Consider the following 14,502-nt stretch of genomic DNA (forward strand, 5'->3'; position numbering starts at 1 on the left):
TTCCAGTTTTTCTTAGAAATACATTACAGCTTGATTTTGATTAACAATCCTTTTGTTAAGATCAGATCTGCCATTCAGCAGTCTAGAGTCTTGTTAATATAAAAATTTTTGCCTTGTAGTTGTTGTTTTCTATACCTTACTCTGAAGGAGTTGCATGTATTATTTTAAAGAAGCAAAATTAAGAGAATAACAATGGTATGTGATATACCAGAAGTCAAAGTGTACCTGAAGAGTCCTAAAGATTTGATAAAATCAAGTGGGACATCAGCGAAAGCTACTCTCCCATGTTTTGTGCTGTGGTTAATGTTATGGTGTATCATATTATTACTGACTACCCAAGTTCTAATTTTGCTTCATTCGGTGCATGAGAAACCCCAACATATAGCATAACTTTCAAAAAAGAACCTTCTCTTGCAATAACTGTTAACTTCATTTAACATTTTGCTTTACTCATAGGTACTTGTAGCAAGAGTCTATCATGATCACTATGAGTGTCCTGATGATTGAAGCCTTTTATGGGGGTTCCCATAAACAGCTACTTGACCTATTTCAAGAGGAAATCAAGGGATGTTCTGTCTTTACCTTGCCAGCTAAGAAATGGCACTGGAGAGCTCGTACTGCGGCACTCTACTTCATGCAGACAATACCACCCAGTGAAAATTACAGGTATGCAAACACAGGAGAGAGTCACAAAAGTTTAACTGTTTTGGAAGTGGTTATTTTGTGGGATAGCCGGGGAACCCCCTGTACACTTTTTAAAGCTTTATTAACTCGATCTTCAGTGTCAATATTGTGCCAAACATTTTGTCACAGTAGTTGTCACATGCTCTAACACTCATTCTGTTTATTGAATATTTTCATGGCAGAAGGAGTATTAAAATGTGATGAAAGCTGTTCATTTCCAATGTGCGATTTTGACACTGCATTAAAGAGAATGTTGTCATCCGTGCCCTTTCTAAAATTGATCCGTTGAGAAGTATTGTGATTAAATTTAAAGCACGTTTTTGAGTATTTACAGTTAAAGTTTTATTTAAACATTTCCAAGCAAATGTATAGAGAGCATTGATGATATCTTGTGAGAACTGGCTTCTTGGAGATACTGAGTCTGATACTATCAGAAAGCTGTATTAATATAAGCAATTGAAATGACATGATCATTGTAGACCCCTAGGTTAATGACTAAGTCTGTTGTTAATTTGGCTCCCATATGCTTGAGGGCTGAGACATTCTCCAAATTTCTTCACCTAACAATGTAATCAAAATTTATTGCTTAGATAGAAAATATAAAAAGAAGCAAGGAAAGACATGGGAATGGTATTTGTTTTTTCTAATAAGTATCTAAGAAGGTAATTTCCCACTTATTAATAACAATATAAACCAATAATAGAGTGCCTGCATAATAATTATTTATTTTTCATTGAGAATGTGGTCACACAGCAGCTAGCTGGACATGTTGGTCATTGCTTTGTTCCAAGCTACAAGTTTACTTGCAAGAATGAAGACTGAAAGCTGAATAAATAAATCCATGAACTTCTGAATAGGTGCGTGATGTCATTCATCACTTTGGGTGTCCACTTTATTCATGTTTAACTAATTCATTTTTATAATCTTTATTGGTGGTGACATTTACTCTTTAAATTGCATTGCAGATGACCCTTTTCTAGTCATTCATTATTAACCTACACCTGGACCTAATTTGACTTTTAGATTATCCAGATGTAGCCTTCTGAGAAGTGCGGCCATATTGTTTAGAATGCCGAACTTGAATTTCATTTTTGTTTTAAGATTGTCCAGGGAATATTATGAACACCGAATACTTGTTGTTTTCTGTTAAGATTAGAATTCAATTTAGTACTGATCGGTATTACCAGTCTAAAATGAAATGGAAACCATTGATCAAAAAACTAACAAATCTTGTAGATATTACAACAGAAAAGAAATTGTGCCTGCTAAAGTTTTATGAAGGGCTTATGCTCGAAACGTCGAATTCTCTATTCCTGAGATGCTGCCTAACCTGCTGTGCTTTGACCAGCAACACATTTGCAGCTGTGATCTCCAGCATCTGCAGACCTCATTTTTTACTCGAAAAGTTCCAAAGGGAATTGAACAAAACTTTGTATCAGGCAATTTATTTTCTGTTTACATGATTCTGTCCAGTTAACATGTCAGAAATGAGATTGCATAAATATGCTTCTTTACCACTTAATAGAGCTTGACTACAAACAATTTGGCCTTCAGATTTGTTCCATAATTCATAGCTGGGACATGGAACAAGAATGCTATTGGTGGACTTGTCTTTTTCTCTCCTTGGTATAGAATTTCCTTGACTTTAGAGTCATAGAAAAGTACAGCATGGAAACAGACACTTCAGTCCAACTCATCCATGCTGACCAGATATCCGAAATTAATCTAGTCCTGTTTGCCAGCATTTGGCTCATATCCCTCTAAACCCTTCCTAATCATATACCCATCCAGATGCCTTTTAAATATTATAATTGTACTAACCTCCACTACTTGCTCTGGCAGCTCATTCCACAAATGTACCACCCCTGTGTAAAAAAGTTGCCCCTCAGGTCTTTTTAAAATCTTTCCTCTCTCATCTTAAATTTATGCCCTCTAGTTTTGGACTTCTGCACCCTGAGGAAAAGACCTTGGCTGTTCATCCTATCCATGTCCCTCATGATTTTATAAACCTCTGTGAGGTCAGCCCTCAGCCTCGGACACTCAAGGAAAAATAGCTTCAGTCTATTCAGCCTCTCCCTGTGACTCAAACCCTCTAAGCCTGGCAACATCCTTGTAAATCTTTTTTGAACCCTGTCAAGTTTCACAACATCTCCACTTATTAAACATTTCCTTGAGTTACCTGGTGAGATGTTACAAATGATTATTTGTTCATATTTGCATCTCAATCCAACGAGTTACTTCCACTAATTGAAAACTTGAAAGTTTTGGGCCTTACTTGGTACAAAAAGTAGCCTGGAACCAGGCCAAAATGAGTAAGGAGAACATGTCCTCTTTCTGCTCTTTGTAGCAATATAATAAATGCATTTTTATAATCACATTCATGATTTCAACGTAAATAGTCAATGGAGAACATTAGCATTCCAGACGTGTCTGGTCTCAGTAGAAATCTGTACCAAACTAACAGATCTCTGCGATGGTGACATTTGGTGTTTCAACTCTAACATGGGTAGCAGATCATGTGGTGTTGCTCCTCTGAGCATTACACCAAAATGGACAAGTAGGACATTGGTTGAAACAATGTGTCGTTTTAGCTGTAATGCTGCATGTAGCTGATTAGGCTGCTGGCTCTTTTAGCCTATACTTTTAACACAAAATGACTGATTCAACACAGTTTTAGCTGGAATCAGATCCCATAGAAATAAAGGTCTTAAGAGGTAGAACACTGAGGAAGTAAGGCTAATACAAAAATTTAATACCTTAGAGAATGTTGAGAGATGGTGGCTGCTTGCTGCTCTCCCCCATCCTGCCACCAAGTACATCTTTTCCTTATAAAGTCATACTGCAGTGCTATAAAATGTTTATAGAGGATACACTATGGGGGGCAATGGTATGTTTTTGTGAAGAACCGAGGCCAAGTGTTGTGTCTGTTTTGTACTATGGGTGTTATTTTTTTTCATTATGGCTTGTTAAAAATGCTTATGAATAGTTTCTTTAAGAAATTTATTTTATTGGCAAAACAGAGCCGGAGGTGCAAGTGGAATGCTCGACTTCAAGGTTCAGCAATGCTTGCTGGCGCTGAGCCCCAGACTCTGGTGCTGGTACTTTGTCGTCATGTTCTGAGAGATCTTTCATTTCTTTCTCAGTTTGCTATTTTATTGTTTGCTTTAGTTGCTGTGTTTTATCTGCTGTTAATTTGCTGGAGTGCAGCAGGCTTTTACTGGTTAAAGTTAGCGCCTCCTTTAGCAGGCGGATGTTTTGGATTGGATTTCTGTGCACTTGAGTTATAATGTTGCTGCATCTAGGTACTTTGGAGAATAATCGGGCATACTGGAAATGATTATATTTGCTAAAGGAGGAGCTTCCCATATGCACATGCATGTGTCGTTGAAAAATTAAGATCTCATCCTTTTACCAGAAGATGTGCTTGATGTGGAGTATATTTGTAGGTTAAGCCATTCTAATGCAATTCAACCAAACTAATATAAAATTATTGATTTAAAGAGCTTGCGACCAGTCATATCAATTTTTAGTTAGCTGTGAATTACAAATATATCATGCATTAAATGCAATAAATAATACACTGTGGCATTAGCACTCGTGTTTCTCAGCATAGCCTTTTTCTTCCTGTCAGCTGACGTGGCATTATCTGGTTAGATTAGTGTTAGATAAACATTCCTTTTCCTGCCTTGAATAGTGGGCCTAGCTAGAAGAATGTGTTGCAATATTGCATTGATAACTGGAGGTAGAATCTCTTTGCTTAAACATTTCTTAAATTTTGAAATTTATCAGCCCTGCCTGGAAAATTGCACTCTTAAAACAATAATGCTCAAATATAATTTGTGCATTTTTGATAAATTACCCGAAGGAATAAGAAAGAGACATGCCTTTTGTCCTCTATCTTGGGGAGAAATATAAAAATCGTATATCATTGCAAAGTATGAAGGTGCAATTTACGACAGGGTGTGATTAATCAAGAAAGTTCTGAACGCACACTGCTTCGGCTTAGGACTACATTTTCATAGTTTTGCAAATCTAGTTGGCTAGTCTGTTGAAGTATTGACTTCTTTCCACCTTACTTCTCCACTTTTATATGTTGTAATCAAAAATATTCTAATAAAATGAAAGCTCTGAACATTTTTTCTTTTGGGCTGCTCATAGCACATGTGCAGGAGAATTGTTTGTAATTCTAGAAGATTTCATACCAATCATAGATGGTTAGTAGTTATATTTCTTAGGTAACCCAAGAAAGATTTATGAAAGTCACCTACAAAGAGGGAATCAGAGCATGTCAATACTTAAGACCTGGGCCCTGAGTTGCTTTACCAAATTTCAGATCACATTGATATATTTCCATTCAGATGTGGATTTTGAATAATAGGGGAAACTGGCATTCATATAGCTGTTGACCAAGTCTCAGGATATCCCAAATGTTTTGCATACGGTTGTCTAAACATTCTACGGCCAGATAGTCATTAGAACAGCATAGACTGGAGTTGTGCATCAGGACGATTTGGATCCCCAGATGCACCAGACTCTGAGAATTGACTGGGAACTGGAAACTTCTGGTCAGCAATAACCTATTTCTGGAACTCTCTGAAAATTTATTTTAAAATTAGAAACCTTGGGAGGTTTTGCCTCAGTTAAGCTTAATAGCTTCCCAAGAAAAAAAGTTAGAGAATTTAAAATCCTTCTCCAACCTTTGAGTAACTATTACACCAATCCCTCAATTCACCATTGCTACCCTCAGCTTAATCTCTTTAGATCTCTTTCTCCTACCTAGCGTTCTACCCACCTTACCCATCAGGCACCTAATGATCTCATCTATCTGACACCCTATTCTAAGCACTCTTCCACCTGGTACATTGCTCCTCGCTCAACTGTCACAATAACCCACAGTTAGCTTGCATTTTCACCCTTTCATAGGAGCTGTCTAAGTGGTTGCTGTCTTGCTGGACGTTTAAATCAGAAAACATGCCTGCCTCTTCGTAGGATATGTGGAACAGTCCATCTTCCGCAATTACACTGGCACCACCCCCCACCTTTTCCTCCGCTACATCGATGACTGTATCGGCGCTGCCTCGTGCTCCCACGAGGAGGTTGAACAGTTCATCAACTTTACTAACACCTTCCATCCCGACCTGAAATTCACCTGGACTGTCTCAGACTCCTCCCTCCCCTTCCTAGACCTTTCCATTTCTATCTCGGGCGACCGACTCAACACAGACATCTATTATAAACCGACTGACTCCCACAGCTACCTGGACTACACCTCCTCCCACCCTGCCCCCTGTAAAAACGCCATCCCATATTCCCAATTCCTTTGTCTCCGCCGCATCTGCTCCCAGGAGGACCAATTCCAACACCGCACAGTCCAGATGGCCTCCTTCATCAAGGACCGCAGATTCCCCCCAGACGTGATCGACGATGCCCTCCACCGCATCTCCTCCGCCCTTGAGCCCCGCTCCTCCAACCGCCACCAAGACAGAACCCCACTGGTTCTCACCTACCACCCCACCAACCTGCGCATACAACGTATTATCCGCCGCCATTTCCGCCACCTCCAAACGGACCCCACCACCAGGGATATATTTCCCTCCCCTCCCCTATCAGCGTTCCGCAAGGACCACTCCCTTCGTGAGTCCCTTGTCAGATCCACACCCCCCACCAACCCAACCTCCACCCCCGGCACCTTCCCCTGCAACCGCAGGAAATGTAAAACTTGCGCCCACACCTCCACACTCACTTCCCTCCAAGGCCCCAAGGGATCCTTCCATATCCGCCACAAGTTCACCTGTACCTCCACACACATCATCTATTGCATCCGCTGCACCCGATGTGGCCTCCTCTATATTGGTGAGACAGGCCGCTTACTTGCGGAACGCTTCAGAGAACACCTCTGGGCCGCCCGAACCAACCAACCCAATCACCCCGTGGCTCAACACTTTAACTCCCCCTCCCACTCCACCGAGGACATGCAGGTCCTTGGACTCCTCCACCGGCAGAACACAACTACACGACGGCTGGAGGAGGAGCGCCTCATCTTCCGCCTGGGAACCCTCCAACCACAAGGTATGAATTCAGATTTCTCCAGCTTCCTCATTTCCCCTCCCCCCACCTTGTCTCAGTCGGTTCCCTCAACTCAGCACCGCCCTCCTAACCTGCAATCCTCTTCCTGACCTCTCCGCCTCCACCCCACTCCGGCCTATCACCCTCACCTTGACCTCCTTCCACCTATCCCACCTCCATCGCCCCTCCCCCTAGTCCCTCCTCCCTACCTTTTATCTCAGCCTGCTTGGCTCTCTCTCTTATTCCTGATGAAGGGCTCATGCTCGAAACGTCAAATTCTCTATTCCTGAGATGCTGCCTAACCTGCTGTGCTTTGACCAGCAACACATTTGCAGCAGAAAACATGGCACACCTACTGGTGCAAAAATTGGTGAGTATCTTCTGTGAAGTTCTTCTAAATTGCTGGACTCCTGGATTCTTGGATAGTTTTGTAACAGAATTTTCCCTGTCCAGGAATCCAACACAGAAGACGTCTAAAGATAAGTGTAATGTTTAATCCAATCAGGGTCATATTTAGGTTTCCGACCCTCATTGGGATATCTGGGCATATGTATTGTATCAGTGCTCTAACTGCTATTATGTTAGTCAATGTGGCAACAAATGTGCACACTGTAACATCCCACAGACAGCAAATGAGATGAATGATCCATTAAATCTGGTTTTAATTGTATTAGATGATGGGACATCATTAATCAGTATCATCATTTACCAATTGCCTGCACTTTGAATAATACCATGAGATCTATTACATCTGAATGAAAAAGCAAGTAGAAATCTGGTTTAAGAACTGTACCTCTGACAATCTAACGCTCCTTCAGTACTGTAGTAAAGAGTCCGTCTACACCTTGTGTTCAAAGCTTAGAGTAAAGTTTGGACTTGTATCATTTTGATTCAGAAGTGATGAATTATGAATTGAACCAAGCTGAACTAAATGAATAAGGTATATTGTTAGAATGCTTTCTGAAGTATATGCTCTTTCTTGATCTCAGAAAAAAAAGGGTTAACCTACTCCTTGCAAGCTTTCCAATAATTCTTTTGTACTGGCCTGTTGCTCCTTGCAACCATTTTACTGTTTACGTTTTGGTGCTCTCATGCTATCATTTCATACTTCCCTCCATAGCAAACAGGGCAAAAGGCAGAAAAGGAGTTTCATTCATCCAAGTGGGCAAGATCATTTGGCCACTTAGTTTTGAAAGAATCAAGTACCCATGCACAATTACGGCCACATTTTAATTGCACGTGGCCTTTGAACACCTTTCAAAGAATTAAGTGATCATACCTACGTGGATAATAGCATTCTCCCAAATTCACATGTCGAAATCATTGCTCATGCTTTCCTCCTCCCCCTCAACCATTTCCTGTGTTTCTGAGGTGGATTCTGTACTGAATATTGAAACATTTGAAAGAGGCTTCATTCAGAGCAATTACTTAAGCAGTTTTAGTTTGTATTACCGATTACGAAACTTTAAAACGAGGTGACTAATGACGTTGTGTAGGAGGGGAAAGTCCCTGGAGTAACAGCTCCATGGTGTGTCTGTTACTCCTCAATGTGTGTATTTTTGGCTTCATTTAAGAAAAAGAAATGGTTTTCATGGTGTGTTTTGTCAGATAACAAATTTAAAATCGTCATCATCAGTGAAAATTAAGAACAAGTTAGTGCTTTATGGAGGCTAACTTTCAAGTTATACTGCTTGAAAATCTCTAGTAAAGTGCTGTGGTTATGGTTTTGAGGACAGTTTTTTGTGGTGCTTTTATAGAATGGCTGATTCCCAGAACATGTGCTTGTATATTTAAAGTATTTTTCTGTTGAACAGGTAGGAACTTCATTAAACTTTGAAGATTAAACTGTAGCAGAACAACATTTGACTAAGAGAGAACACATGGTGCAAACCTTGAAAAAATTACAGAAAAATTTCCACAACAGAAATGCCAGAAAACCACCAGGTTAATAATGATTTCCTGTCATGAAATATTTTTGTCACATGTGTCTGCCCACTGACTTGGCAATATAGTTGTTCAACATTTTGTGGAGCGAAACTGTGATCAGATTAAACTCGGATATTGCTGTATATCTGATAGCTTACAAATTTATTTTGTGTTTCTTTTTTAGTCATGAAACTGTTTCATTCTGTGCCACAGTAGCTTTTGAATTCATGATGAGTGGTGATATGAGCTCTCTTTTGCATAGTTTGTATTTATTTATTATTTTCTTGTGATGTATGATTAATGAGGGGAAATTTCATGAACTACCTGTTTCTTTGAAATCATGACCAATCCAATATTTTTTGATGTGCAAAATAATGGAAATTTTGAGTGAAAAGTTAAGAAAAAAGGAATTGAATACTTAGAAATTTGCACAGTTTATGAAGGAAGATTTGACCTCACCAGGACATCACTAGCTAACCTTACTGATTTTTCAAAGGTCAGCTTTTTAAAAATTATCTGCACGTGGCAGGATCCAGGTTGACATTCAGCCTGCCAACAGGAGTTCACCTCTTGAGATGGGTAAGTCAGTTACATGGCATATTCTAAGTACTGAATGGACGAAGAATGGAGCTATTTGGATGTGGTGTCACAAGTTTAACTTGCCCAAGTTCGCAACAACTTCATTTTCATTTTTGCAAAAGGGAATTGAAGTAGCAGTGTATCCAGGCATAACACACACATTCTATCGTATCTGGTGACTTGATACTGTTGTAGTATGAACTGGGTGCAAGAAGGATTGTCCTAAGAGTTGTAGTATAGCATATCAAACAAGTAATACAGTAAAATTCTGTGCTGTGTAATTTTCCAGGAAGAAAATCAGAAATGGTAAACTGTACTGAAGCTATCAGGATTTTACTTAACAGGCTAATTTAATGGACAGATGCGTCAAAGGTGCATGCCACAAAATGTAACCAGTTGATGAGTTTCACATTTAATACTGGTCCATGTGTAGCCTCTCGTTATATACACATTCATTTGGTGACTTACATTAGATACAATCATTGTAAAGCAACCTGGTTATATAGTGATCACCTGTTTATAAAAAGGATGCAACAAATCTGTAACTGCACATATGTTCTTTCAGGTTTTGACTTCAAAGAATTATGTTTCTGCTTGCATAATAAGATGCAATATTTTGCATAGCCTAGACAGAGTAGACAACAGACAATAGAGGCAGGAGTAGGCCATTCTGACCTTTGAGCCAGCACCACCATTCATTATAATCATGGCTGATCTTCCTCAATCAGTATCCTGTTCCTGCCTTATCTCCATAATCCTTGATTCCACTATCCTTAAGAGCTCTATCCAACTCTTTCTTGAAAGTATCCAGAGACTTGGCCTCCACAGCCTCTGGGGCAGAGCATTCCATACACCCACCACTCTCTGGTTGAAGAAATTCTTCTCAACTCTGTTCTAAGTGGCTTACTCTTTATTTTAAACTGTGTCCTCTGGTTCGGGGCTTACCCATCAACGGAAACATGCTTCCTGCCTCCAGAGTGTCCAATCCTTTAATAATCTTATATGTCTCAATCAGATCCCCTCTCAGCTTTCTAAACTCAAGTGTATACAAGCTCAGTTGCTCCAATCTTTCAGCATAAGATAGTCCTGCCATTCCGGGAATTGACCTCGTGAACCTACGCTGCACTTCTTCAATAGTCAGAATGTCGTTCCTCAAATTTGGAGATCAAAACTGCGCACAGTATTCCAGGTGCGGTCTCACCAGGGCCCTGTACAGCTGCAGAAGTACCTGTTTGCTTCTATACTCGATTCCTCTTCTAATGGAGGCCAGCATGCTATTAGCTTTCTTCACTGCCTGCTGTACCTGCATGCTTGCTTTCATTGACTGATGTACAAGAACACCTGGATCTCGTTATACTGCCCCTTTACCTAACTTGACTCCATTGAGGTAGTAACCTGCCTTCCTGTTCTTGTCACCAAAGTGGATAACCACACATTTATCTACATTAAACTGCATCTGCCACGCATCCGTCCACTCACCTAGCCTGTCCGGGTCACCCTGTATTCTCCTAACATCCTCCTCACATTTCACCCTGCCACCCAGCTTTGTGTCATCAGCAAATTTGCTAATGTTACTTTTAATACCTTTATCTATATCATTAATGTACATTGTAAAAAGCTGCGGTCCCAGCACTGATCCCTGCGGCACACCACTGGTCACCGCCTGCCATTCTGAAAGGGAGCCGTTTATCAATACTCTTTGTTTCCTGTTAGCCAACCAGTTTTCAATCCATGTCAGTATTTTGCCCCTAATACCATGTGCCCCAATTTTGCTCACTAACCTTCTATGTGGGACTTAATCAAAGGCTTTCTGAAAGTCCAGGTATACTACATCACTGGATCTCCCTTGTCCATCTTCTGAGTTACATCCTCAAAAAATTCCAGAAGATTAGTCAGGCATGATTTTCCCTTCATAAATCCATGCTGACTCTGACCTATCCTGTTACTGCTATACAGATGTGTCGTAATTTTGTCCTTTATAATTGACTCCAGCATTTTTCCCACCACTGAGGTCAGACTAACTGGTCTATAATTCTCTCTGTTTTCTCTCTCCCTCCTTTCTTAAAAAGTGGGACAGCATTAGCCACTCTCCAATCCGCAGGAACTGATCCTGAATCTATAGAACATTGGAAAATGATGACCAATGCATCTACAATTTCTAGAACCGCCTTCTTCAGTTCCCTGTGATGCAGACCATCCGGTCCCAGGGACTTAGAAGCCTTTAGACCTAACAGTCTCTCCAACACCATTTCCTGCCCAATATAAATTCCCTTCAGTTCAGGTCCTTCAGCCACTTTTACATCTGGGAGATTGCTCGTGTCTTCCCCAGTGAAGGCAGATCTAAAGTACCAATTCAACTCTTCTGCCATTTCTTTGTTCCCCATAATAAATTTACCTGTTTCTGTCTTCAAGGGCCCAATTTTAGTCTTAACCATTTTTTTTCTTTTCACATACCTAAAAAAGCCTTTACTATCCTCCTTTATATTTTTGGCCAGTTGACCTTCTTGCCTTATTTTTTCTTTGCATATTTCCTTTTTAGTTATCCTCTGTTGTTCTTTAAAAGCTTCCCGGTCCTCTGATTTCCCACTCGTCTTTGCTATGTTATATTTTTTCCCTTTTGTCTTTATATGGTCCTTAACGTCCCTCGTCAGCCACGGCCACCCCTGCCTCCCCTTAGGATCTTTCTTCCTTTTTGGAATGAACTGATCCTGCATCTTCTGCATTATACCCAGAAATACCTGCCATTGTTGTTCCGCTGCCATCCCTGCTAGGGTATTGCACCATTGAACTTTGGCCAGCTCCTCCCTCATAGCTCCATAGTTTCCCTTATTCAACTGAAATATTGTCACTTCCGTTTCTATCCTCTCCCTTTCAAACTGCAGAGTAAAGCTTATTGTATTGTGGTCACTACCTCCTAATGGCTCCTTTACTTTGAGGTCCCTGATCAAATCTGACTCGTTGCACAACACCAGATCCAGAATTGCTTTCTCCCTGGGAGGCTCCAGCACAAGCTGTTCTAAGAATCCATCTCGGAGACACTCCACAAACTCCCTTTCTTGGGGTCCAGTTCCATCCTGATTCTCCCAATCTATCTGCATGTTGAAATCCCCCATAACAACTGTAGTAATATCTTTGCGACAGGCCAGTTTCAGCTCCTTATTCAACTTACGCACTACATCCAGGCTACTGTTTGGGGGCCTTTAGATAACTCCAATTAGGGTCTTTCTACCCTTAGAATTTCTCAGCTCTATCCATACTGACTCTACATCCCCTGATTCTAGGTCCCCCCGCGCAAGGGACTGAATATCATTCCTTACCAACAGGGCCACCCCACCTCCTCTACCAGTCAGTCTGTCCTTACAGTAGCATGTATAGCTTTAAATATTCATTTCCCAGGCCCTGTCCACTTGAAGCCACGTCTCAGTTATCCCCACAACATCATAACTGCCATTTTCCAAATGCGCCTCAAGCTCATCTACCTTATTTCTAATGCTTTGTGCATTCATATATAATATTTTTAATTTATTGCTCCCCTCACCCTTCCTATCAATCCCTATTTCTCTTGACCTTATGGCATGAACCTTTTTTGAGTTTTTTGCTGTATTGATTTTGTTGCCTTTCTTCACTTCTCTTGTTCTAACTTTCCCTTTAACTTCCTTCTTAAACTTCCAGTTTGTCCCCTCCCCCCATTATTTAGTTTAAAAGCAGCTGTGTTGTAGTGGCAAACCTACCTGTCAGAATGCTGGTCTCCCACCTATTAAGGTGCAATCCGTCCCTCTTGTATAATTTATCCTTACCGCTAAACATACCCCAGTGATCCAAGAATTTAAATCCTTGCTTCCTGGACCAGTTCCCCAGCTACACATTCAAGTCCCATTATCTCCCTGTTCCTGTCCTCTCCAGCCCAGAGGAACTGGAAGCAAACCGGAGATAACCACCCTGGATGTCCTGCTTGTCAGCCTTCTTCCGAGCTTTCTGAAGTCCCGCTGTAGAATATCCCTTCTTTTCTTCCCTATGTCATTTGGGCTGACATGCACCCTCATGTCTGGCTCTTCACCTTCGCCCTTGAGGATTTCCTGCACTCTGTCTGTGATGTCCTTAATCCTGGCACCAGAAAGGTAACACACCATCCTCAAATCCCGCCTGTTGCTGCAGAAATCCCTTTCAGTCCCTCTCACTATGGAGTCCCCTATTACCACGGCTCTGTGTGACGTCTGACTCCTTGGCTGTGCCTCCACACCAATTTCTGATTGACAGACCTGACCGACCATCGGACTGGCAGTGACGTCTGTCTGTGCGGTTTCCAAGAGATTCAACCTGTTCCTGACAGGTACTTCCCCCGGGGTGTATTGCGCTTGTCTCATCTCTGCCTTCCTCATTGTCTTCTCCCTTCTACTCTCTTCTGGTATGCTCGGTGTAATAACCTTGCTGAAGGTCCTGTCCAGAAAGTAAATGCAGGAAGGATGTTCCTGGGCAGTTCAGAATCACAGGCAGAGGAAATGGGGTGGGCCATTTAGGACTGAGATGAGGAAAGGAGATAGGGGAACGGACAGGCATTCTGTGGCAGTAAACAAGACTCTTGAATGCCTCCCTGATGGATATTGATGAAGAAAAAGATGCTGCAACAGAAATTTTGAGAGTTATGTAGTGGATTAAAGAGCAAGGCTATGAAAGCTGTACTCTCTGGATTACTTCTAGTATCATGTACTACTGAGTAATTGAATGGGAAGATAGGTCAAGTCAACATATGGAGAATGGGCCGGTGAAGGAGGGCGAGTTTAGATTTATGGATCATAGGAACAGCTTCTGGAGTAGGTGGGACCTCTCTAAGCTGAGAGGTTGCGCCCTAACAAGAATGGATCCAATATCCTTGCTGGGAGATTTGCTCATTCTTATGGTAAGGTTTTAAACTAATTTAGGCATGGAGTAGGTGTAAAGTTGGGAGCAAAGTATAATCAGATATAGAAGGAATGCTAGACAGAAAAGGCATAGGCATAATAAGATACATGGGAGGTCCAAAAAGCTAAATGGTATTTATTTCAATGCAAGGAGCTTGACTGGTAAAGCGGATGAACGTGGAGTGTTGACCAGCATGTGGGGAACCTGACATTGTTTACAATCACTAAGACATAGTGAAGGAAGAGCAGGACTGGCAGTTCAACATTCAGGGTAGAAGTTTCTAGATAAATGCATGACTAAGCAAGGAATCAAGAGATATTCACCATGGGCAGATAGAAGGGATTAGTT

At 41.1% G+C, this 14,502-nt stretch overlaps 1 protein-coding gene across 7 annotated transcripts in view; it reads left to right on the forward strand.

Moving 5' to 3' along the window:
- The window catches only part of gtdc1 (glycosyltransferase-like domain containing 1), a 360,673-nt gene that overhangs the window by 81,243 nt on the left and 264,928 nt on the right, over positions 1-14,502 (forward strand). For all 7 annotated transcript variants that reach the window (XM_060827108.1, XM_060827116.1, XM_060827115.1 and 4 more), the window contains one exon: positions 457-666. In XM_060827108.1, coding sequence (XP_060683091.1) covers positions 479-666 — 188 coding nt within the window. In that variant the 5' untranslated portion in view covers positions 457-478. The remainder of the gene's footprint in view (positions 1-456; positions 667-14,502) is intronic.

This window comes from Hemiscyllium ocellatum, chromosome 7 (genome assembly GCF_020745735.1).
Source record: "Hemiscyllium ocellatum isolate sHemOce1 chromosome 7, sHemOce1.pat.X.cur, whole genome shotgun sequence".
Taxonomy (NCBI): Eukaryota; Metazoa; Chordata; class Chondrichthyes; order Orectolobiformes; family Hemiscylliidae; genus Hemiscyllium; species Hemiscyllium ocellatum.